This window comes from Anser anser (assembly GCF_964211835.1).
Source record: "Anser anser genome assembly, chromosome: 2".
NCBI classification, from domain to species: Eukaryota; Metazoa; Chordata; class Aves; order Anseriformes; family Anatidae; genus Anser; species Anser anser.
Window position 1 is genome coordinate 99033950 of NC_139721.1, and position 22583 is coordinate 99056532.

Genomic DNA, 22583 nt, shown 5'->3' on the forward strand with positions numbered 1-22583 from the left:
GACTTGAATTTCATTGGGCCAGGTAATAAACCAAAAACAAATGAAGTTTTACTAGGCAGAAGCAGGTTTTTGTAATAAGTGTCTATATATCTGCATGCACAATAATCACAAATTGAGCTCTTTCCTGGCAAAGAGCAGAAAGAAGCCTCATATTGCACTTGGAACCAGTAGAAAGTAACATTTCATTCAGTGTAAAAGGACAACATCAGGTAGGGTTGTGATCATGTAATTAGGTAAGCAAAACAAACACATTTTAAACATGCCATCTTTGAAGTAAAGGAAACCTCTGAGTTTTAATCACAGAATAATATGTTGCTTCATCTGGTTTTCCTATAAAAATCTTTCCTTGTTTAAAAAAAAAAAATCATTAACTTTCCATATAGGGAAACACAAAGTGGGTCATCAGGGAAGCATGCATTTCTTGGTTGGAAGCAAGCCATAGATGGTCCCAGGTGAACAGTGTCTGTCCAACACCACAGTCTTGTTAGATTTTGGAGCCCTCTCCACCCTCATCCTCCCCCCCTGCCCTCTCCCAATACCTCAACAGGAAAGGAGACATCTGTGAATCCACTGGCACTGCTTCAACGTTTCACAGCTGTAATAACCACTGATACAAAGAGAAGAATGTTTTCTAGCCCCATATTCCCGAGGTACTTTTCTAAACAGACACAAGTGAACAGGGCTTGGTTACGAGAAAAATACCCCACCAGGGGCAGGGGCGTGGGGGAAAGATGAAGAGGAATCATGATCTGCAGATAAGTGAGCTCAACTCGGGTTCAGATTTATCTTTCCTGACCACTCAACCTATTTGTCCAAGTCCAAGCTTCGAATCCTTAAAACTAAGCAGTATTTTTTTGGCAGCTTGCACTCACTTTTGGCTACTTCAAATGAAAAATACTTCAAGGAGGAGGCTTAGAACAGTGGTGATCTATACCTTTATATATATATATTTATTTATTTATACATACTGTGGTATTTTTGCAGCACCCCTTACTGTCAGCATATGGGTAGCAAAGTTTGATACTTGCTGCTATATATCCCAAAGTGCATCAGACACCGCAAAGACTGTTTTCTCCCACTTGTTAGCACTGCCAGTCACTAGCACTGTAAGTCATGATGCCTTTTACCTGCATGTCAGTGAGCTCAGCACAGTGTTACACAAGATGCACAGGTGTGACTCGATGGCTGACATTTAGAAGTGGTTTCAGGAGTAATGTCAGTTCTTATAAGGGCACAAAGTAAAGGCAGCCCAGCCAGATTTGTGTGGAGAATGCATTCCCAAGCACAAGTACTCTAGTAAGGCCTGGGAACACCAGCTCTCCTATGGCCTATGCCTTCAGGCTTAGTCCTTTGCACTCTACTCCAATGCTGATCTGCAAAGGATCGCCTTGTGTAAGTAAAGTGACATAAAGCAGAGTATTTCTGTACAGAAAATCTGAATTATTAAGCACTTTCTAATGCAAGCAGCTAAAGCTCTAGTGGGTAACTTCAAATGGATGAAAGACTTAAAGATGCTGAACAGAGCAGACTGAGAAAGGGAGCATCTAGCTCATGGGAAACTCAAGTCCTGGTGAAGATTTGCTTAAAAAAAATACAATTATAATTTCAAATATTTTTAAATTCCTTCCAAACCAGAAGCTCCCTGGGCTGCACAGCTGCTTAGTGACAATTTGCCCAGGAAGCTGAGTAAATTGTGTCATCCTGAGCTCCCCTTTGCTGTGGTTACACTGCTGTTAGTACCCAGACTCAAGGCCAGCTTTAGAAAGGTGGTTAGACAGGAGCAGGAACATCATTACCTTAGCACAAGAGTGAGTGGGAGCAAGAAAACTTGCACTGCACTGGGACTGCACAGGGGCCATCCAAAGCTTCATGCCATCGATCCTTCATTTGAGCCAACACCACTAGCCTGTCTTGAAGGGGAGACAGGCCAGTTCTGACACTGTGGGTGGAGATACAGATTTGGAGGCTGGTGCAGGTGCAGGAGCAGGAGCAGGAACAGGGGCAAGAGCAGCCCTCATGAGCAGCCAGAGCTACAGTCACCCTTCGGTTACACCACAGACAAGCCCCAGAGCAGCCTGACCCCAGCTGGAGCAGCACAGGCAACTGCTGTGCCCACATGCACAGCCAGAACCAGAAAATCTCACAGGGAGAATTTTGCAGTATGAACCCTTGGCAGAAAGCAGAGGGCTACAGAGCTCCTAATTCCACCCACTCCTTGAACACTTGAAGCGGGCCTGTCTGAAGTCATTCTTCAGACGACATTTCTTTTGCACCGTCCCGCTGAGTGAACATAGGGGCATAACTACATGAATTTTACAGCTGTAGGACATCATTGTTAACAGGAGAAAAAAAACTTAAAACCTTCTGCTTCAAAGCCACAAACCCTTAGTCTCCATCTTTTAAATAGAGCTCATAATTAACTTTGCGATGCTGCAGCTTGCATGTTCTCTGCAACTATTCACGACATATCTGTCAAACTGAGTAACAGGGAGCTGATGGATTACACAGAATTGCAACTTACGTACTGATGCTAAACAATAACATTTTCTCTAGTTAAATGGAAATTTTGAGAAAAACTGCAAGACTGAAAAGTTAACTGTGAAAAGTTAATTAGTTAACTGGAAAAGAAACTCATTAACTGAATAACCAAGAGCTAAGCTGGACTAAGATCAGCCACAATCACAAGGAATATTTAAGACAAGAATTGCAGTAGAGTAGACTTGCAATTCCTGAATGCATTTGATTAAGTGATTCAAGCAAATGATGCTATTATTATGAAGCTCATCATAAAATAATTAATATGATTAAATTTAGGTGTTTGAGAGAAAAAAAACCCACCTCTTACAACAACTACAAAAGAGAAAAAGAGCAACTAATTTTTTGGTGTGCTACTGACTGTTAAAAATATAATAACAATAACAACAATAACAAAAATATAACTAGCAGGATAAGTAATAATAATAAAAACACTTGTCTCAAGCACAATTTTCACAATCTCAAATAGGGAAATCTACTGCATGACAAAAACAAGACATTAAATATTTTTCCAAAGTTATGGCTGTAGAGGGAGTCTTAAGCAATGTCTAGCTAGTCATTTATGAACTCAGCTGCTGTGTATGCATATGAGAGATGAGTGATACACTGATACCGTGTTGATGTCACATTCCAAGTCTACCAGTGATACCAAACTGTTAAAAAAATCTACTAGAATTAAAAATGCTAATGAGGGCAGATATTACCAGGGGTATTATCTCCCTTCATGCTGCTTCCTGCAGCCCAACCTGCTCCAAGCAGTGCTGCTGTGCCTCTGTCACTCCCAACCCTGCACCCTCTGTTGGGTGCTGCCTGCTCCCAAGACGCATCAGCTGTGGTTGGGGCATGCCGGGCAGCTGCTCCCAATGCCATGGTGTTCCCCAGCCTCACCAGGACTAGAGCCATCTTCCTGCCCCTGCTGCAGCACAGCTCAAAGACGCAGAACAAGATTAGACATGGGATAGATAGGGGTCAGTGAGCACAGAAAGACCTCTTCTCCTTCCTCAAATCCCCCAAGCCCTAGGTCCTCATCCAAGACCTTAAAGAGTACCATAATAATTCTTAATAATGTGATAAGAGTATTTTCTGGTAACAGCAGCATGAAAAGTTCAGATGGTGTCACTTATTATTTGTGCTGCTTATACTAAATAGCAGCTTCAATGTCTGAGTGCAAGTTTATTGCATACATGAACAAAATATTCCCCTCTAAAAAACCTTATACTGAGTAACCTTGGTAACATTTCCCCACCCCCCACTCCACCCCACCCCCTCCCGCCCGGCAAGGAGTAATCTAGGTTGTTTAGCCATATTTATCAAAATAGACAAGAGGCAATGGTGATGACTGTCACTGATTAATCTCTTCATATCTTTACTCAGACTTTACCAAAATCTCCTGGAAATTCAGGTTTTTTTTGCCTGTATAAATGAGCTTGCCTCCATAAAGTTCAGCCCTAAGGGTTATTTTTAGAGTATTGCTCATAAGTACTGAACAACTAGCAATGCATTAAAAACAAACAAAAAAATACCAACCCCAAACTAAACAAAACAAACCGCAATTAAAAGCCCATAAAAACGTGTCTAGTTACAAAACAAAGAATTAAAAGAGTGGTGTAAAATTAGATGTTAAAACTGTTAGCTTGCAGTCCAGACTATTTCAAAATCCTTTCTTTTATGCTTACATTTTGCTTTACTCTTCCACATACTTTGCAGAGACACAAGTCACCAAAGTTACGATATCAAAAAAAGGTGAAGGGCAAGGTGCACAACTATTTCTTTTAAGGTGTCAAAGATCTATCAAGGTGAAACTCAGGACTTAGCTGTTCTTCACCCCTTAACCATGCAACTTGATCTTTACTCTTTTAAACATTAACCATGTCCTTTTCACCTAGCAATCATGGTAATCTTGCTGTATATGTTTTTTGGATGTCCAACAAAAGGAGAAACAACAGCTGTAAAAAGAATGAGACTTAAAATGAATTTGAGATGTCTTCACAGAAATCTCATCAGTAACACAATGTCAGACAAATGTTTGCAATACATTGCTCACTGCCTTTTTTGGTATTTGCAGAAAACACACCGTAATTCATAACGTTCTGAGTTTATTTCTATTTCTGAGAATTCTTATTAGCAGCAGGTCACTAACAGAGCAGCATAGTGAAAATGAGGCAATGTTGATAATATAGGCAAGAATCATTAAGAAAGATTAACTCTTGAAAAGGCAGTATTTCAAATAGAAAAATTCCATAATATGTAATGTTGGAGAATAAAAACTGAGAAGCCATTCAATTCAGAGAGAAGAAAAATAAAAATAAATAATAAAAAAGACTCTAATTTTATGCCTTTTTCACTGCCTTTATTGTTAGAAACTTGTTCACAGTCAGGAAAGAAGAACTGGAAAAAAAATTAGCTAAACCTAACCTGAAATTAAAATATATTGATTATGTATGCTCTTCTAAAAGATCTCAGTAAAAATTTGTAAGTGTTAATTTAAATTTCTTTCAAATGTAATTAAGATTTTCTGCAGAAATATGTCACCAACATTGGTCTCCTTGAAAAATATTCATAAAAAATGCAGATCTCATAAGTAGTCATATTTTATAAATATATACACACACACATATATATGTATATATAAGTAAAGATTTATATTAGAAAGATTCCCTGAGCTTTCTTGAATGTGTTTACCATAATCCTTACCTGCTTACAGGAATTTCCTGCTATGAAAAATGGCCATGATCATTGAATAAATACTTTGCTACAACACTGTCCGTTTCTAAAAAGCAGCAGCATCGTACTAAATCCCATTAATTATTTTACACTTTTATTTTATCTATGGCTGCCATATTTTTATCTGAGCATTCTAACTGGTGATATCTAAACAAGCAAATGAACAGCTATTTCTGACAGTATATGATGGTCATTTCAAAGTAAAGTTTCCTTAGGGAAAAATAAACTTTTCTCCAAAAGTACATATCTAATTAAATACTTGCTTGATGTTGTTGTCTTTCCAGGACAAATAGGAGACAAGATTGTAAAGAAACAGAAATGCTTTATGGTAATTCTTGAGTGCAAGCATGTAGAGATTTTTTTTTTCTGGCTGCTCTAGCCAAAATATAAATCATTTTCTGCTGTGGTGTCAGGAAGTGTATTGCAGTAAATTAATGACAAACTACTTCTAAGAAGGGACAAAAAAAAATCAATTGCAAAATGAAACAAATCTCTCTGAGCCTGTTTTCCATTTGCATTGTCATCACTTACCTTTAGAGGTTGATGGAAGTGAGATGGGAATGCCACTGAAATGGATTCAACAGACCCTGTGTGCACGTGTTAGCATCTCTAGCAGACTTTGCTGTGCCCCCAGCCATTGGAAAAGATAAAGTATTATAACCTTCTCACAGTACAATTTTCACTCTTTGCCAGGCTCCTAGCCTGGGATACACTACTGGAAACTAAATACAGAAGCACAGAGACTACAAGCCAAACCATGAGTCTTCTTTTAGCATTTCCCAGTACCCAGCCATATTCTGGTGGGGTAGATAAAAGTCTTTCTGCCTCATTATAAAAAAAGAGGAAAGACAATTCATAAGGGAAATGGAATCATTTTAGAAAGCTTTTCCTAATAAGCCCAATAGTTCAGCAGATGTGTGCGAGTGGGGAAAGCTGGGAGCGCAGAGAGCAGGCAGCTCCATCCGCCATCACACGACTGTGACTCGCCTCGCTTTTATCTTTTATGTCAGACAATCAAATGAAAAGCCAATTTTATTTACTAAGTGAGGGTCAAATAAACTCATGCCAATTAAAGAACAGAAATGTTGTCTCTGTGGTTTAGACTGGAAGCTTTTTAAAGACAAAAAATCTCAAATAATTCACTCAGAAAAGGCTTCTAGAATTCTCTCCTGCCTTCCTTTGTTCCCAGGGCAAGATGAACATGCACTGAACGTTTGTTAACTCTACCCTTTCAAACTCTCACACTGACAAACTACACCATCCAAGAGGCAGAAGTAGCACTTGATATCCCTGCTTTAATAAAGTCATTTTTAAAAACCTTTCAGGAAGTCAAGCAATAGCAATTAAAGTCAGCCAGAGCTTTACAGATTACTTTGAAATTAGAAAGAGCTTACCAAAATGTTTTGAAATCTTTTGTTATCTTTTCACTCTCAGTCTCCAAAACGACTTTTTTTTTTTTTTTTTTTTTTTCTCTAGATGATCATAACCCTGCCTTTCTCCCTGTTAGCTGCTCAGGTCTGTATTAATTAGCTTATCCCCAACTCAGGAAAGTACTTCATAACTTATTAGGCCTAACTCTAAGCCTGTATATTAATTCTTAGCAAAAGTAGCTCAAAGCATGCACTCCAACACCGCTGAAATTGGGCCAGTTCTGTGTGTTTTTTCCCCTTGTACAGTAACTTTTTTTTTCTCCCTCCTCAGCAAGCCACACTTACCGGTAAAAAGTTGTATAATCCACCGTTGAATGACAGCCCTGAAACTCCCAGGCTTTGAGCTTCTGGCATTCCCGGTGAGCCCGGAGTTTCACTCTGACTGTCCCATGGCAGAGCTCAGACACAGGTTTCCTCTGTGGACGATTGCAGAACTCATTGGACTCCACACGCCAGGATTCAGCAAAGTCATCCACGTCAAATTTAAAATTCCCATCCCCCCCAATTAGGTCATCTCGCTTGTGCCCATTGTAGTTGCCACACAGACCACAGAGTTTGCCCTTCAGATGTGGTGCGGCCGTGACTTCCACAAAACTGTCTCCATCCCATGAGATTTCCAAGCCTAAAAAAAGAAAGAGATGAGACAAAAATACATATTAAAAAAAGAGAGAGAAGAAATCGAGGATCACAAATTGTGCCTTACATTTGTGAAACAGCGTTTCATGGGAAACTAAACAAAGCTACAGTTTTCCTCCTGACAATGCTGTTAGATTTCTATATACCTCCCAGTAAATACCTCTGGCAAGTATAGAGTTTCTTAAACCACACTTGATTACAACATATGCAAGCCTGTCTCTGTTTACTTTTGTTCCTCCTTGCTATTGAATATGGTTATCCTAAAAAACTCCAGTGTCCAGTCTGTATCCATGGCAGAACTACTCTCAACACTGAAAGAGGGCTTTTGTGAAATTCTGCAAATTGAATTAGCTACAGCAAATTTCTAACAGACTTCAGAAGAGCCAGAATTTCAGCCTCTGTCACCCATTGTACAAGTCATGGGCATACAAAGGTGTCCATGCTCCATGGGACTTTGCCAGTGACTACTGCCTAGAAAACATCCTTCTTTTTCTTGCCTAAAGAGGTGTTAACTTATTTGGGAAAATACAGCTGTTCCAAAAACAGTACTCTGTGCCGATAAAAAAGAGATAAAAAGATGAGAGCAAGGAGATGCCAGATAGGTAAAACCGCTGTAAGAAGGCATTCTGAAAAGGATTCAAACGGTTCATTCAAAAGGTGTTAATTGCTATCCTTTTTATCCTTTTGAAGTTGTCATCACAAGTCAGCAGCACTGAGGAATGATGGTAGACATGGAACGTTTATCTAGAGGCCAGGATGTAAGTGCTCTGCTACAATCTTTTACAGTAAGGTTTCGTAATTCCAGTGCATCAAAATCAAAATTGCTTTCTGTCGGTGAAATCTATTTTGTGTCTTTATTCACCTAAAAGCTAGATGTCTAGCTTAAGTCAGCTGCCTGGTCCCTCTCTTTGACGGACAGAAATAGACAGCTCAGGGATCACAACATGGGTGCCTAATGCAGAGGACATAAACTACCTTATGAATGCCTTTCTGTTTCCAGTGATACTATAGAGGACACGGAGATCAGGCAGAGACTAAACTAGTTTTTTACCTGGGTGAATTTATATTAAATCAATTCCATCTTCTGAGGAGTAAATATACATCTCATAAAGGAATGCAATTTTTGAATCATAGGGATAAAAACAACACCAAGAATCACTGCTGCTTAACTTCCATCCAAAAAAATGGCCTTTCTTTTAATTATTTCATATGTCTCATGAATGCTAATACTTCACATCTTTGCAGTGCCCTCCATCTGAAGATCACAAACCACTTTGCTGATGTTAATTTATTCCTGTAAAATGAATAATAAACCACCATGTGCGGTGGTTAGTTAAGGATAAACACAGCAACTTGCTTTTAAAAAGGGTAGTCCAGAATTTACCCTCTTCTCGCTGCCGGGCCAAGAACACCAAACAGCACCACTTCACGGTACAGGACCAAGGCTTTGCTCCAGCCTTCTACATTTGCTGTGTGGGCTGGCTTAGCACCACCCTTTCCTCTTGTAAATCAGTGCTTGTCATGCCGCGATCCAAATCCTGCCCTGTGCTCATGCAAGTAATTAACATACCAGTGACTCAGTTCAAAGCTGGAACCCTTCCTTTGGCAGCACATCCCATTGTCTCTTGTGACAATTCCTACCCACACCACAGAGGAACAGGGTAAGGCGTAAATGGCAGTGAAGGATATAGAAGGGGAGCTTTGCCATCAGTATGCACCGTGCTGCCCTTGAGTGATTTACACCATCACCAAGTGTTTGGGGGAAGATTTATCCCACAAGCTTTTGCCAATTATTCTGTGTCAGATGGTCACCACAGTCTATTTCATCGTGTTTTCTTATCATTATAGGTATGCAATGATAATACTAATATGTACTACAGCTACGCCTTAAAGCAGTTTCAGATTGTCGCATAAACCCAGCATGGAAAGGGCCACTGTTGCCTACTCCAAAGGCATTTTACACCCAGACAACTGAGAAATTGTGCACGACTACAACTGTTAATGAGGCCAGCACAGTGGCAAGGAGGAAAGCTGTATTTTAATCTGCTTCATACATTACCACTGCTGGACAAATTCAAATTCCAGCTGTCTTTGCTTCTGACAACATTGAACAAAACAAAACAGCTTGATTTGCAGACACCTGACTAATACTGCTGTGCTGGCATTTAGAAAAAAACTTGCCATTAACTTATAAACTAAGATTATTTCAGACTTGAGAATCATATAAACTTTCTCAAAGTTTGAAGTATCCAGATCCAAGTCCTCAGACAGTTCTCTTCAGAAAATTACTCAATTCTTTAAGGTAGTGTTCAACTTGTTCCCCAAATGAGCTCCCTCAGAAACTGCTGACTTTAAGCAGAGTCACAACAGGTTAGTATTTAATCCTAATTTTCCTTTATTTTTTCTTTTTCAAGTTACGACTTACTGACTTTCAGTGAAGCTACTCATGCTCATTACAAAAGGCTAACTCTAAAATTATCCTGAATACTTTTGTGTCCTTGGTGACAGGTAAATTAAACTTCTTGTTACGCATTGCTCTGTGAACTCTAGATATGCAGACAAGAATAACATACAATTCTGATTTTTTGCCTCAACATATAAAAACACACCATTAAATCTAGAGATTCCTGCTTTGATTACTCATTTTGATTCAAGAGATTTACAGTTTAGCTACAACAAGTGGATGTACTTTCCTCTAGCTGGAAATTATTTAGTTACTCTTTATCCTGCTGCAATTGCTCAGATGCAAGTACAATTTTGTAACTTCATAGTGCAATGTTGCCCTTAGCTTTACTAACAAGATTTCTAGCTTTGATGAACAGCCTAGAGGTTTCTGTCCATAGCAAAGCTTCTTCCATTTCATAGAATCATAAAGGTTGGAAAAGACTTCCAAGATCACAGAATCACAGAATTGTAGGGGTTGGAAGGGACCTTAAGAGATCATTGGGTCCAACCCTTCTGCCAAAGCAGGTTCCCTAGAGCAGGTTGCCCAGGTAGGCGTCCAGACGGGCCTTGAATATCTCCAGAGAAGATGACTCCACAACCTCCCTGGGCAGCCTCTTCTAGTGCTCCATCACCCTCACTGTGAAGAAGATCTTTCGCATGTTGGTGCGGAACTTCCTGTGCTCTATCTTATGGCCATTGCCCCTTGTCCTATCCCCACAAACCACTGAGAAGAGGTTGGCCAAATCCCTCTGTCTCCCACACCTCAGGTATTTATACACATTGATAAGATCCCCTCTCAGTCTTCTCTTCTCCAGGCTGAACAGACCCAGGTCTCGCAGCCTTTCCTCATAGGGAAGATGCTCCAGGCCCCATATCATCTTTATGGCCCTCTGCTGGACTCTTTCCAGGAGATCCCTGTCCTTTTTGTAACAGGGAGCCCAGAACTGGACACAGTACTCCAGGTGAGGCCTGACCAGGGCAGAGTAGAGGGGGAGGATCACCTCCCTTGACCTGCTGGCCACGCTCCTTTTAATGCACGCCAGGATCCCATTGGCCCTCTTGGCCACCAGGGCACACTGCTGGCTCATGATCAACCTGTCGTCCACCAGGACCCCCAGGTCCTTCTCCTCAGAGCTCCTTGCCAACAGGTCTCCCCCCAGCCTGTACTGATACATGCGGTTGTTCCTTCCCAGGTGCAGGACTCTACACTTGCTCTTGTTAAACTTCATTTGGTTTCTTCCTGCCCAGCTTTCCAGCCTATCCAGGTCTTGCTGAATGGCAGCACGGCCTTCTGGCATGTCAGCCACTCCTCCCAGCTTTGTATCATTGGCGTACTTGTTGAGGGTGTACACTATTCCCTCATCAAGGTCGTCAATGACAGTGTTGAACAGGACCAGACCCAGCACCAATCCCTGGGGAACACCGCTAGTCACAGGACCATCTGGTTACAAGATCATCTGGTCCAACCATTTTGGGGTTACAAGGAAGGGCATTTAATCTAAAATAATCTAAGATGCATAATTTTGTAAGTGCTGGACCATGCAGTGTGTGCCATTTTGTTTGCTCACATGCAGAAAATTCAGTCGGTTTCTGTAAACCAGCTAGAGCTGTGACAGATGGGTTTATGCTATGGAGCAACATTTGAAATGGTCTCTTTGGCAGACAAATTGTTTGGAAGAGTTTCTTGGTGCCTGTAACCCCCTCTTCTCTCCTTTCCTCCCCCTTTCTCCCCCAATGGATGAGTTTCCCATTCACTTGGACAAGAATCAGAATCCAAGTAATTGGTGAGACTTGAAGCCAAAGGATGCAGCATCTGTCCCATCTGGGGATGTGCAGAAAAGGAACGTTCTAGGAGTTACTTTTTAGGGTTTTCCAATTTTCCTCTTGCTTTGAAGGATGCTTAACCAACTTGTTACTCTATTTCTTAACTTGGCACACTACGTGCTCTACTGCATTTAAAAGAAATCCTTCTGGATTTATGCACATCACACACTGAGTTTTACATGCTGGGAACTCCCATCAATTGTTCTGCATGATTTTTCACGTTAAAGGCATCCTCAAGAACTGGCAGAGCACTCTTCCCTAAAGATTTAGGGCCAACGTGGTATAGCAAACCTCAGCAAAGCAGATACATGCAAAAGATCAGGACAGAAAATAAACAAAAAGCCCTCTTGCACTAGATGGACAGATGAAACAACACCAGCCCTGTGACCCTTAGCTCTCTTGTCTTCTTAACATGCAAATTTTACACAAGGACTCAACACCATCCCAGCCAGTACCAGAAGTACCTGCCAGTGCAGGGTGCCAGAATTGCTGCTGCATGGCATCTGGGGCTACAGCTGGTGAGGCGTTCAGCCACAAAACAGGTTTTCACTGGAAAATGCCAATTCATCAGAACTGAAATGCTTCAGGGAGGCATATCAGATTCAATGAACTTGCAGCACAACCCAGGCAGGGCTCCAAGCTGGTTTCCTGCCAGCTCGCCTGGTGGGCTGTCTGGAAGCCTGGACTCTCAGGATATGCAGCTCCAGGGCAGCTCTGCCATGCAGATTGCCTTGTAATGAGAGGCCACAACACTTCCTGAAGCTTTGGGATCCCCTAATTCATCCAAGATTTAGCTCCCAGTTTTGCAAAGGGAAAACCAAAAGCCATGAGAATGCTAGCTGAGCTTTAAGCACCAGACTCTGCTCTTCCCAGCCCAATTTTACTTTGAATTTTGCTTCTAGTTCAGTGACTTTCCTTATTTTTCATTATTTCCTCCCTTCACCTCTTTCCCCCCCACACACTGGGAAAGTATAAATTTAAAAAAAAAATCCACATTATCTTCTGAAACATAAAATTCTCAAGTTTTTCCCCCTTGGCATTCAGAATTTCCTGTGGAACAGAAATTTTGTCTTTAAACCAGTTCTACTCAGCACATTCTTCCTCTCTACAGCCTCTCTGCTGCTTATCCTGTCCCAGCAAAATGGAGTCATGTTGTTCTCTGCTGCTTTCCAGGCCTTCTGTGCTGAGGAATGGAAGACTTGGCCTACCGTGCTGCCTTCAGCAAGAGAAACCTAATCCTTCTCTGTTAAGGGGAGGAATTATTTAGACTATAATTTGCAGTGATTACACACTGTTTGGTATGTTGTCATATGCCATGTTTGCACTCCCTCTGCCAACACATGGACGAGGATGTGTGTAGTCATTTATTAGGCTTGCACCAGAGACAAATGGAATAGCAGCAGGATTGGCTGTCATTCATCTTCAACTGAAAACCTTTCCTTGGCCTGTGGTTGGCTAATGAAATCCACATCGCCAGAATTCATAGCATTCAGCTGGCTGCAAAGAGAAACCCTCAAGATGCTTTTAATTAGAAGTTGTGAATAATGGTCAACTTGTGTGCATTTTACAGACAGCCACAAAAATCTACATTGCCACTTTCAGGAATGAGCCCAGAGCTGGGATCCACTTTATACAGACTTACATTTCCAGAGGATATATGAACAGGTGTCTAAATTCTCAGTTCAACAGTGGGTGCTAGTGTCCCCCTTAGAAACAACAACAACAACAAAAAAAAGATGCTAGATAATGAGTATGACTATGCTTCACGCCTGTGATCATATCACTTCATAAGAAAGATTGATTTAACTGCAACTTGGCATTTAATTGAATTAACAGTAAAGACTATTCTTGCTGGAACAGTGCTTCACTGTGCAAGTGAAATCTCCCTGGACTACAGTGGTACCTAACACATGCTAACGAGAAAATTCTTAGCTTACACTCAATATTTATCTATGCAAGCATACTATAGTCTTAAAACAGTTTTTCAAAATAAATGTAAGTCCTCCGGTTTAGCATTTTGACAATTAATGAATGTTCTAGGACTCTGAATATCTGAGAATCTGCTATCTCCCCTCCCTTTTTCTACAAGAAAAGGTGCCAGATTCTCTGAAGTTTCTGATTTCCTTTTGTTTCTGGTGCTGTGGACTCTGTTCTACACAGACAAACTCTTACTCGAACATAAAGCAAACACAAAAAGATGACATTAAACAGCAAATTAAGCCTTAGTTTTTAAACCATGACATCCATTTTGCTGGATAGCCTCAGTGAAATGTTTCCATAATTTGACAACCTAAACCCATTACAGCCATCAATAACTATGATTTTACACATATTGCCCACTTAGACTGTAAGTTATGTTGCTGCAACTGGGGAAAAAAATGAATGTTTAAGAACTGATTTCATCTCTGTTCTTATCCGTAAGTATCAAATGATGACCCTGAACAAACCACTCTAGTTACTGGAAGTGAAAATCATGGCACAATTGTCCATGCAGCAAGTTATTTGTTGGCTGCAGAATGAAACATAGTCCAGGAATTGTTCCACAAAGATTTCAAACTCACAGTTGGATCTCTGTCTGCTTGAAGACTGCAGAGGTTTTGAAAAAGTTATCAAGTACTTGGGTTCCTCACATTTCTAAAGAATTATGAAATATATTTATTGTCACTGTCATGCTTTTATACTGAACGCCGTTCACATTGCACTTGAGAACTTCTTCAGGGAGAAGGCACACACATAAACACTTGCCCTACCTGCTTTGGTTGTCACTTTCAGCAAATAACCATCCAAATCGATTTGAAATTGAGGTGTCTCGCAAGGTAGTGAGATGCGGGTCCCATTCCACTTCACTGTGAGGTGCTGCTGGAGGCTGATAGTACTTCTGCCCAACACAAGGTCCACTGACTTTGTCCAGGAGAAAGAACGGGTCCGACGGGCATCGTTTTTTACCAGCACCTGGAAGGGCGAGGCAGAGGAGGAGCAGTCTTTTGTCAAAACGTACTGACATGTTCCCTGAAAGTTAAATGTCCGTCCATCAAAAGTGTTGTAGTGAGGGTCTCCAAACACAGTGCAAACTCCAGGCTCTGCAGGTGAGTGAGAAACAAAAGCACCATATCAGGATCAAAGTCTGAAAAAAGCAGTTGATAAGAACTTAGTGGATGTTGCTCTCACCTAATCTGCCTGCCCTACAGGGCAGATTTTGCTGAGAACCCATAGGAATATATTTTTCTGAAGAACAGAAACTTCTTGGTTTTAGTAGAAGCATTTCCCAAGGCAGGTGGGAACTAAATGCCAATCAATCCTTGGGTCAGCATGGGAAGGCTAACCTGTAGGTAGGTACCAAAAACAAATCTTCCAACCTATGTGTCCATCTCTTAAACACAACATGCCACCCAAACAGCTAAGGTTGTTAAAATGCCTGTGAGATTGTTCAAATTATTTCATTTCTAGAAAATGCAAGCCTGATTCATGATGTCAGAGCAGGCAGAGCCCTGGACCTTGCTGAGTCCACATATCTCTGGACATGTGTGATAGGAACCTTCCAACCTCACTCAGCTTTCCAAGCATGAAGCATCTTCTCTAAGCAATTCATCCAACCTCCCTCTCACTGACAGAGAGAAGCAGACACAACTGGAAAGTCTTTCACCTCACCAGTTTTAGACATCTCTTTTAATATCTGGGGAGTTGCTCTCTGGAGGAGCCTGTCTCTTTCTCCTGCCTGCTCTGGGAGCTCAGACAAATAGCTCAGACTAAAGGCACTCCTCTCAGACGGTTAAATTCACCTGGAATGAACTCCCAACCTTAAGTTTTGTTGTGGGAGCAAAGTTTTCATTCACAGAAGCAAAATTCAAAACATCATATGTGTATTTTTCAGGTTTAGTTTGAACGTCCCCAGATAGGCAAGGGTGATTCCCCCAAATTAAGATCAATCAAACCATTTCAGCAGGACCTTGCTCTGTCCATATTTTACACAGGCACACATATGAATAGTGTACATATATTACATATTAACATATTACATGTAACATTGTACATATATAATTTTCCCAAATTCTTTGTAGTACCAGCATTAAGTAGCTGAAAACCCTATCACCAATGAAATGTGATCATCATTTACTACACATCCTTTTAAAATATTACAGACTATCATGTATGCTGTTCATACACAGCTGACTTTCAGTAGTTATTGTTCTCATATTACCAACTAAAAGCCAGTCATACATGAATAGCATGATGCAATGACTATCTAAGGGCATGGTGTCTCTACTAGTCATTTGCATTGTTACAAATAGAGGGAGATGTCTTAGTGATGTTTGCAGCTGTATACTGATCAGAGAAGCCACAGTTCCTAAAGGCAGAACTTGTCCACACTCATGTCAAAGATGCTGAGTTACCCTGCATTTACCCAGCAATTGACTGAATTGCTTAGCAATCAAGAAGAGCAGCAAATTTATTTGCATTTCAGCCTTTGGGTATAACAATGGGTCCTAACCACACCTCATCGCTGCTGTTCCTGGAAGAAGTCATCTCATGACAAACTGTACACTGCTGCTGCCAGCTGAATACCCATGGGCTTAGGCTGCTTTTGAAAGATGATGCATGTTTTAGGGGGAGAGCTTGATGCAATAACAAAATTTGACTCAGTAATCAGAGAGCCGAGAACAGCACCAATCAAAAACAAACAAAACTAAACTAAACTAAAAAACCTAACAACCTAAAGGAGTGGAGAGTAACAAGGAATAATATTTGTTAGCTGAAAAAAAAAAATCCGACTAACAATGACTCCTCTGAAAAGGCAGGTTTAAAAAGGCAAATTCAAGTCTACGAAAAAAAAAAAAGGCGGAGGCATGGATGTTATGGAGAAGAGAGAGGATTTCTGTGATGGAGTGTAACATGGCTCTGACTAAGCAATACACCTTTCTCAGCAGGTCTGTTTAGTCTAGGCAAAGTGCTATGCTAAAGCAGCTGTAACATTTCTGGCATTTTCACTAGCTTCAACTAGAGGCCATCCAGGGATACCTACAGAAGATGGGGCTGAAGGGGCCCCCAGGAGATAGCACCTTTCCCTTTACCAGCTGTAATACAGAATCAACTATACCTATGTTGTTCCTGATAGACGTTTATCTAACCTGCTTTTATAGAGCAGTCGTAACAGAAACTCCACAGCCACCTCCTGCAACTCTTAGTTGCTTTTACTGTAAGGTCTTAAAGTCTAACCCCAGTCTTCCTCACTGCACAGTACAGTACCATCACAGAGCTGGTACCTGAATAAGATTTGTACCTTATCCCTAACTTGCCACATCACTGCTTTCTCATTAAGTCTTCAGTTAAGCCAACAACTATTCTTGGCATCATTACTATGCCTCATTACTATGTTTGGCTACAAGGGAAAAAGAGTTGCGATTTTTCAAAGACGTCATGCTGACAGCTCCAACTCAAAATGAACCACATTTGACCAACACCCCTGGAAACCAGGGCCTAAGGACTTAAAACAGAGCCAGAAAATCAAAATGCTTAGATAAGAGAGTGCTTTTAAAAATGTGCCGTTTTGTGGGTCTCCTTTTCCCATCGTTACTAATGAGAATATTAATAACTGCTTTCCAAAGTCCATAAAACAATTAATTGATTGATATTTCTCCATAAATTTGAAGCTTCCAATGAAAGGAACCACAGAGTTTTTAATCACCAATGTAATTTTTACCAACAAGAAAAAGAAATCTAGATTCTATATACAGACCATCTGACTTCACTGCCACTAAATCATACGAATATGTTTCTGATTTCCTTATGTAATCATGTAATTACCTGCATGATAAATATTAAGATACTCTTTATTACCCGCTCAGCTCCTATTTCGTTTTTTTTGAGGTTTTAATTTTGCCTTAAACATAACAAAAACTTTTCTGAAAACAAGGAAACTATCAACAGAAAATCAGCCCAAACGCCAGTGAAAATTTCAGAGACAAGAACTGCTTTTTGTCTGCATTTCTACAGGCCAAGAACGTGGAGATGTTATACACGTTATTACCCAACATGCTGGGAGAGGGACGGCAGTTCTTCACCTAAGAAAGTGGCTAAGAGGCAAGACATGAGAGGAGCAAACATAATTTAGAGATGTGCAAGTAAAATTGATAGTACCAGTGGGATCCAAAGGAAATATTTATTTTTAATTTCCAACGTGTTATGCAGAGTAATGTTGTTTTATGTTATGTTACATCGTGTCACATCATATGTCAACTTGATGCAGTGCAGTTAAAATAAAAAAGAATGTATTTTGGATTGGATAGCTGAATGTCTGATCCAAGCATTGCTGTTTTCTTTAATAGACAAGAAAGCAGAGGAGGGAAAATTTACCAAAACAGCCCGAATAATTGATTTTCTGATATCTCTGTGTAAAACATTCTTGAAAAGTTTACCAAAATTGTGAGTTTCTAAAAAAATTCCACATCCTGCAAGAGTGTGTGTGATAACTCAGGCACTGCCAGTAAGAAGAACTGTCTGGCCTTGAAAGAAACCTTAAATACAGGGTGTAACAAGACTGCAAAAGTCAGGCAACGTAAAAAGCATTCCAGCCATTTTTAGGTTTTGGGTTGTTGTTTATTTCCTTCTGGGAAGGTTTCAATCACATCATGTTTTATGGTTTGCTTCCCCCCCCCCTTCCCCCCCCCCTTTTTTTTCTTTTGAAACAAACCAGCCTTTCTGCTTGGCTGTTTTTGAAATCTATTGGAAGCACCACTTCTGTAGTTAGTATTATGTGTAACTTGCTCCTCTGTTGAGATGTAATGGATGGAGAGGTATCACTGCATCTCCAAAGCTAAGCTCCCCAACACAGTAGAGTGTGTTTTGCTAGCTTGTGCTAATGAGGCAGAGGGTTGTGGGTGCATATCCTTCCCTCTTTTCCTACAGTAAATTCTTGCCATTTTATTGCAGATACTCATGTCTCTATCAGCTGTTGAGGGCAGAGTTAGAAGAGGGCAATTATATGTGATGCTTTCCCCTAAGACTCTGCCAGCCTCCAACTATTTTCAGCTTAGGGACTTTCTGAGCTAGACTTGGTTTGTCTTTATTTAGTAACATTTGATAGATTTTTTCTCCATGAATTTATCCAGTCTCCCCTTGAACCCAGAAGTATTTTTAGCATCCACAACATCCTTGAGCAAAATACATGAAAAGCCACTGCCTCTTGATTGTTTTGAACCTGGCATTTATTGTCTTTGATGCCTTCTTTTGCTCATCTACACATTACACTTTTGTATGAAGGCAAATATACCCATGTTTCCTCTCTGTCCCTGTAAGATAAGAGATTTTTAAAAGGAGAGTCCCAGAGCTATGTTTAGAAGGCTGTGATTTCCAAAGCACCTTAGGCAGTTAAGTCACTCAACTGTGATTAAACATTATTGGTAGCTGCCTGCAAACACCTCTAAACTGCTTTTAGAAATCCCATATTTAGGCTCCCAAACCAGTTTTCAAAGCTTCTGGCTTTTGTAAAAACTTCTAGGAACAAGGCAGTTTTCACATTTGTTTTTTAAATAACTAAATATGGACTTCACGCTTTTCCTTTTGAGTCTTCTTGTGTGAGTCATGCAGCTTGCTTAGTTCCCACCTAAGGATCTATAGCTTACTTGCAAATTCATAATAATATTATTTAGGTGCTAAAGTGAATACTGTGGAACTCTTAGCCAGCTCTTCTTGCATACTACATGTGCCCAATTCAATGAAATACTGACTTTCATTAGAAAACGTAACTGGGAAGGTAACTGTAGACAAGGAGCACAGGGTTTGAAAACATATTTTTCCTGTACAAAACAGGAAGCTGACAAAGCAACAGCAAGGAAAAGATCATTTTAGCACTCCTCGAGTTTTAACATGCTCTCTTAAAGAGAAAAACAAGTGCAAGAAATCACAACCTGTTTGGCCAGTTTGAACCAAATCTGCCAGAGGGATAAAGACAACGAAGTGCAAGTAAGTAGTATGCTAAGTAAAGGCAAGAATCACTTATTGAAATAAGTGGTTGCCAGAAAGTACCTTTATACCTTCAAGTCAAAGCCCCCACCCCCAAAACAGTATTTAGCCTTTATAGAACGGCTAAATATACATACTGTTTGGTGGACGCCAGACAGACAGTCAGCACCCACATCCCAACCAGCCAAAGAGCATGAGCATGTTGGCTGGCCAATTAGCACACTTGTAGCTCCAGAGAAGCCACAGGATGTTGTTTCTAGCTGGGGTTATTATTTGTTGGGATATAAAGGAAATGGGACACAAATCCATAGGAAACCAGGCTCTGTTAGCTCTGATGCTCGTAGAATAGCTTGTTTTATTTTTTCAGGACATCAGAGCAGTCAACTGAAGTCCAAGATGTCCAGATGTCTGGTCACACTCTTCTGGGCTTGTAGCTAGTTAAGAGTGGCCAAGAAAAATACACTTTAAATCATAACTAAAATTGTTTTGGACACTTTCTAAGTAAGGAGAGGGAGGAAAAAATAGAAGTTTACCAGTTATGGGTGTTCTGGTTGCACATCTATAATTCAAAAGGAACCCAGCTCTTTAAAAATAAAATGAAACTTTGAATGCAATTAGCCCATATGTTGAATTAAGCCCTAAATCAAACAGAACACCCTATTAACTTTTGAAAACTAGCTACAGAACATGCATAATAGAATTTCATTAGCTTTTCTTTAAAAAAAAAGGCAAAACCATGGAGTACTTTCCTCATAACTGCTACATAGTGCAGCTTGATATAATACACATTACAAGGTGTGGTGTCAAAAATTCCACAGGAGCCTTTATGTTCTATTTAATAAATAAAATAGCTATCCCAATTTGTCCAAATACATATTTATACAGTAGACTGTCACAGCTGAAATGGCTGAGGAGGTAAATTTACGAACTGCATTCCAATATGAATAAACAACTGCAGTCTTTTTGTTGATGTATTTCTCCATAGCAAGGAATTAACACAAGAAACAGGCCCTACACAGACCTGCATGTCCATTAGTCCTGATCCCTACTTTCATAGGTACCTACAAAGCATAACCTCATCTTCTTTTTTTTAACCTTTTTAATTGTTGTTTAGAGAAGTCATCAATTTTTTAGTATTTCTATAAGATAAATAATAAAATAAAATATGAAATGAAATATAAAATAAAACAAAATATTGATATGCTTGTGGGAAAAGGTGAAACAACCAACATTTTAGTCCTAAGGCTGGTTGGCTGGGTCCAAATGCTCTTGAGTTTGGTTTAGCTCCATACAACATTTTGTCAATTAAAAAAGCTGCTGAATGATTACTAATGCACAAAAGTTTCTGCCCCCAAAAAAGGTGTTTACTGCAAAATCAGTCATACGTACTGCTAGACCTGTATGACTGCAGTACACTTTGAAAAAAAACTTTTCTTTAAACTTCACAATGACTTAGGTATGACTGCGTCAGGATTAATGATCATAATTAAAATATATCTACGTGATCACAGTAGGAAGCTTTCATACTGCACGCTGTAATTTCAGCAAAGGCTGTCAATTCTTCATTGTCAAGAACAAAGATTTAGTCTTTGCTGCAAATTCCCATCTTTGTCTAGAGTTGAGAGCCATCTGCTAATATTATTTGAACTCAGGTTTAATGTTTTCTTTTTTTAATATGAAAATGACCTTGGTCTAACACAGGATTACTAATTTATGGAATTGACGTCAGTGGTGATTTTTCTAGATCAAGCCCAAAAGAGTACATTTCATTACATTTTTACAGCAGGATAAACTAAAGTGTTGAATTTTCCACTGGTATGACCACTGTGTTTAATTAGTGATAACTGTACACCAGCCATGGAGCTTAAACAGCAACATGCCAAAACTAACCATAGTTAACTTCAGCAACAGTAGACAAAAGGGACTCTCTAGCCTTTTAGGAGACAAGGTACTTTTTCTCTCTGCAACAAACTGCTTTGAAAAATAATCCTTTGATTTTTTTTTTTTCTTTTTCAGTTTAAAGTGTATCCTTTAACAACGTGACTGTTTTTGACCCACTTCATAGAAATTGGCTGCATTTAAACTGTACTCAAAGCTCTCCTGTGTACAGTATGTTCTTGTACCTCCTATGTTGTTTTTACTTTGGAAAATTAATATCTGCTGGACCGCCAAAAATGTCTGGTGTGTTAATATGTGGAGAGAGAATCAGCTGAGTGGGTGGGTGAGGAAAAGGGCTATGCATGTGCATCTTATCAGAAATGGGCTCAATTGGCAAAGGTTCAAATGTGTGGACTGAGATGGTGATCATCACTGAAATACTTATGATTTTACCTTTTGCCTGTCAAAATGTTGTGATGAGATTTACAGCACTTCTGGCACAAAGGTGGAATTAGTTCCTTGCAAATGGCAACTCTAATAACACTATCGACTACCACGGCTCTATTACACTGGATATTTAAGCTTTTTTGGTTACATTACCTGATAAAAGCTGGGAATTACCTTTTAATGATAAAATCTTAGAATCAGTTCAGCATTAGTCTTCCTCCAAACACTAATGACTCCATAGAGAGACGCCTCTCCAAAAAAAAGATAAATTTCATGCACAACAGAGGAGCATGCCACTGCAGGACAGTGCAATGTGCCTCCCAGTTTTACACAGAGCCAGTGTGACGTAGACAAGACCCATAAGGAGGGCCTAAGGGAGCAGTGTTGTTTAGTAGCCTGAAAGTTTTGGGAGACCTAAGAGTAGTCTGTCGGTACCTACAAGGAAGTTACTGAGATGAGAAAGCCAGACTCCTTGTGGAGCTGCATGGCAGAAGGACAAGCAACAATGGTTGTAATTTGGAAAAAAGGAACTTGACATAAAGAATAAAATTATACAGTGAGATGGTCAAACTTTGGAACAGGATGCCCAGAGAGGTTGTGGCATCTCCATTCTTGGAAATTCTAAAAACCTGGCTGAGCATCATGGTCTGAATCCAGTGCTGACACCATTTTGAGCAGGAGGTTGGCCTGCAGACCTCCAACTAT

General features: G+C 40.1%; 1 protein-coding gene across 2 annotated transcripts in view; it reads right to left on the reverse strand.

Moving 5' to 3' along the window:
• The window catches only part of BMPER (BMP binding endothelial regulator), a 150098-nt gene that overhangs the window by 38440 nt on the left and 89075 nt on the right, over nt 1-22583 (reverse strand). The window contains exons 11-12 of one of the 2 annotated variants that reach the window (XM_083822120.1): nt 14345-14546; nt 6975-7311 (exon numbers count right to left, since the gene is read on the reverse strand). In XM_083822120.1, the coding sequence (XP_083678246.1) occupies nt 6975-7311; nt 14345-14546 (539 nt within the window). Of the gene's footprint in view, nt 1-6974; nt 7312-14344; nt 14675-22583 lie in introns of both variants that reach the window. The other variant, XM_083822119.1, reaches the window with a different exon arrangement.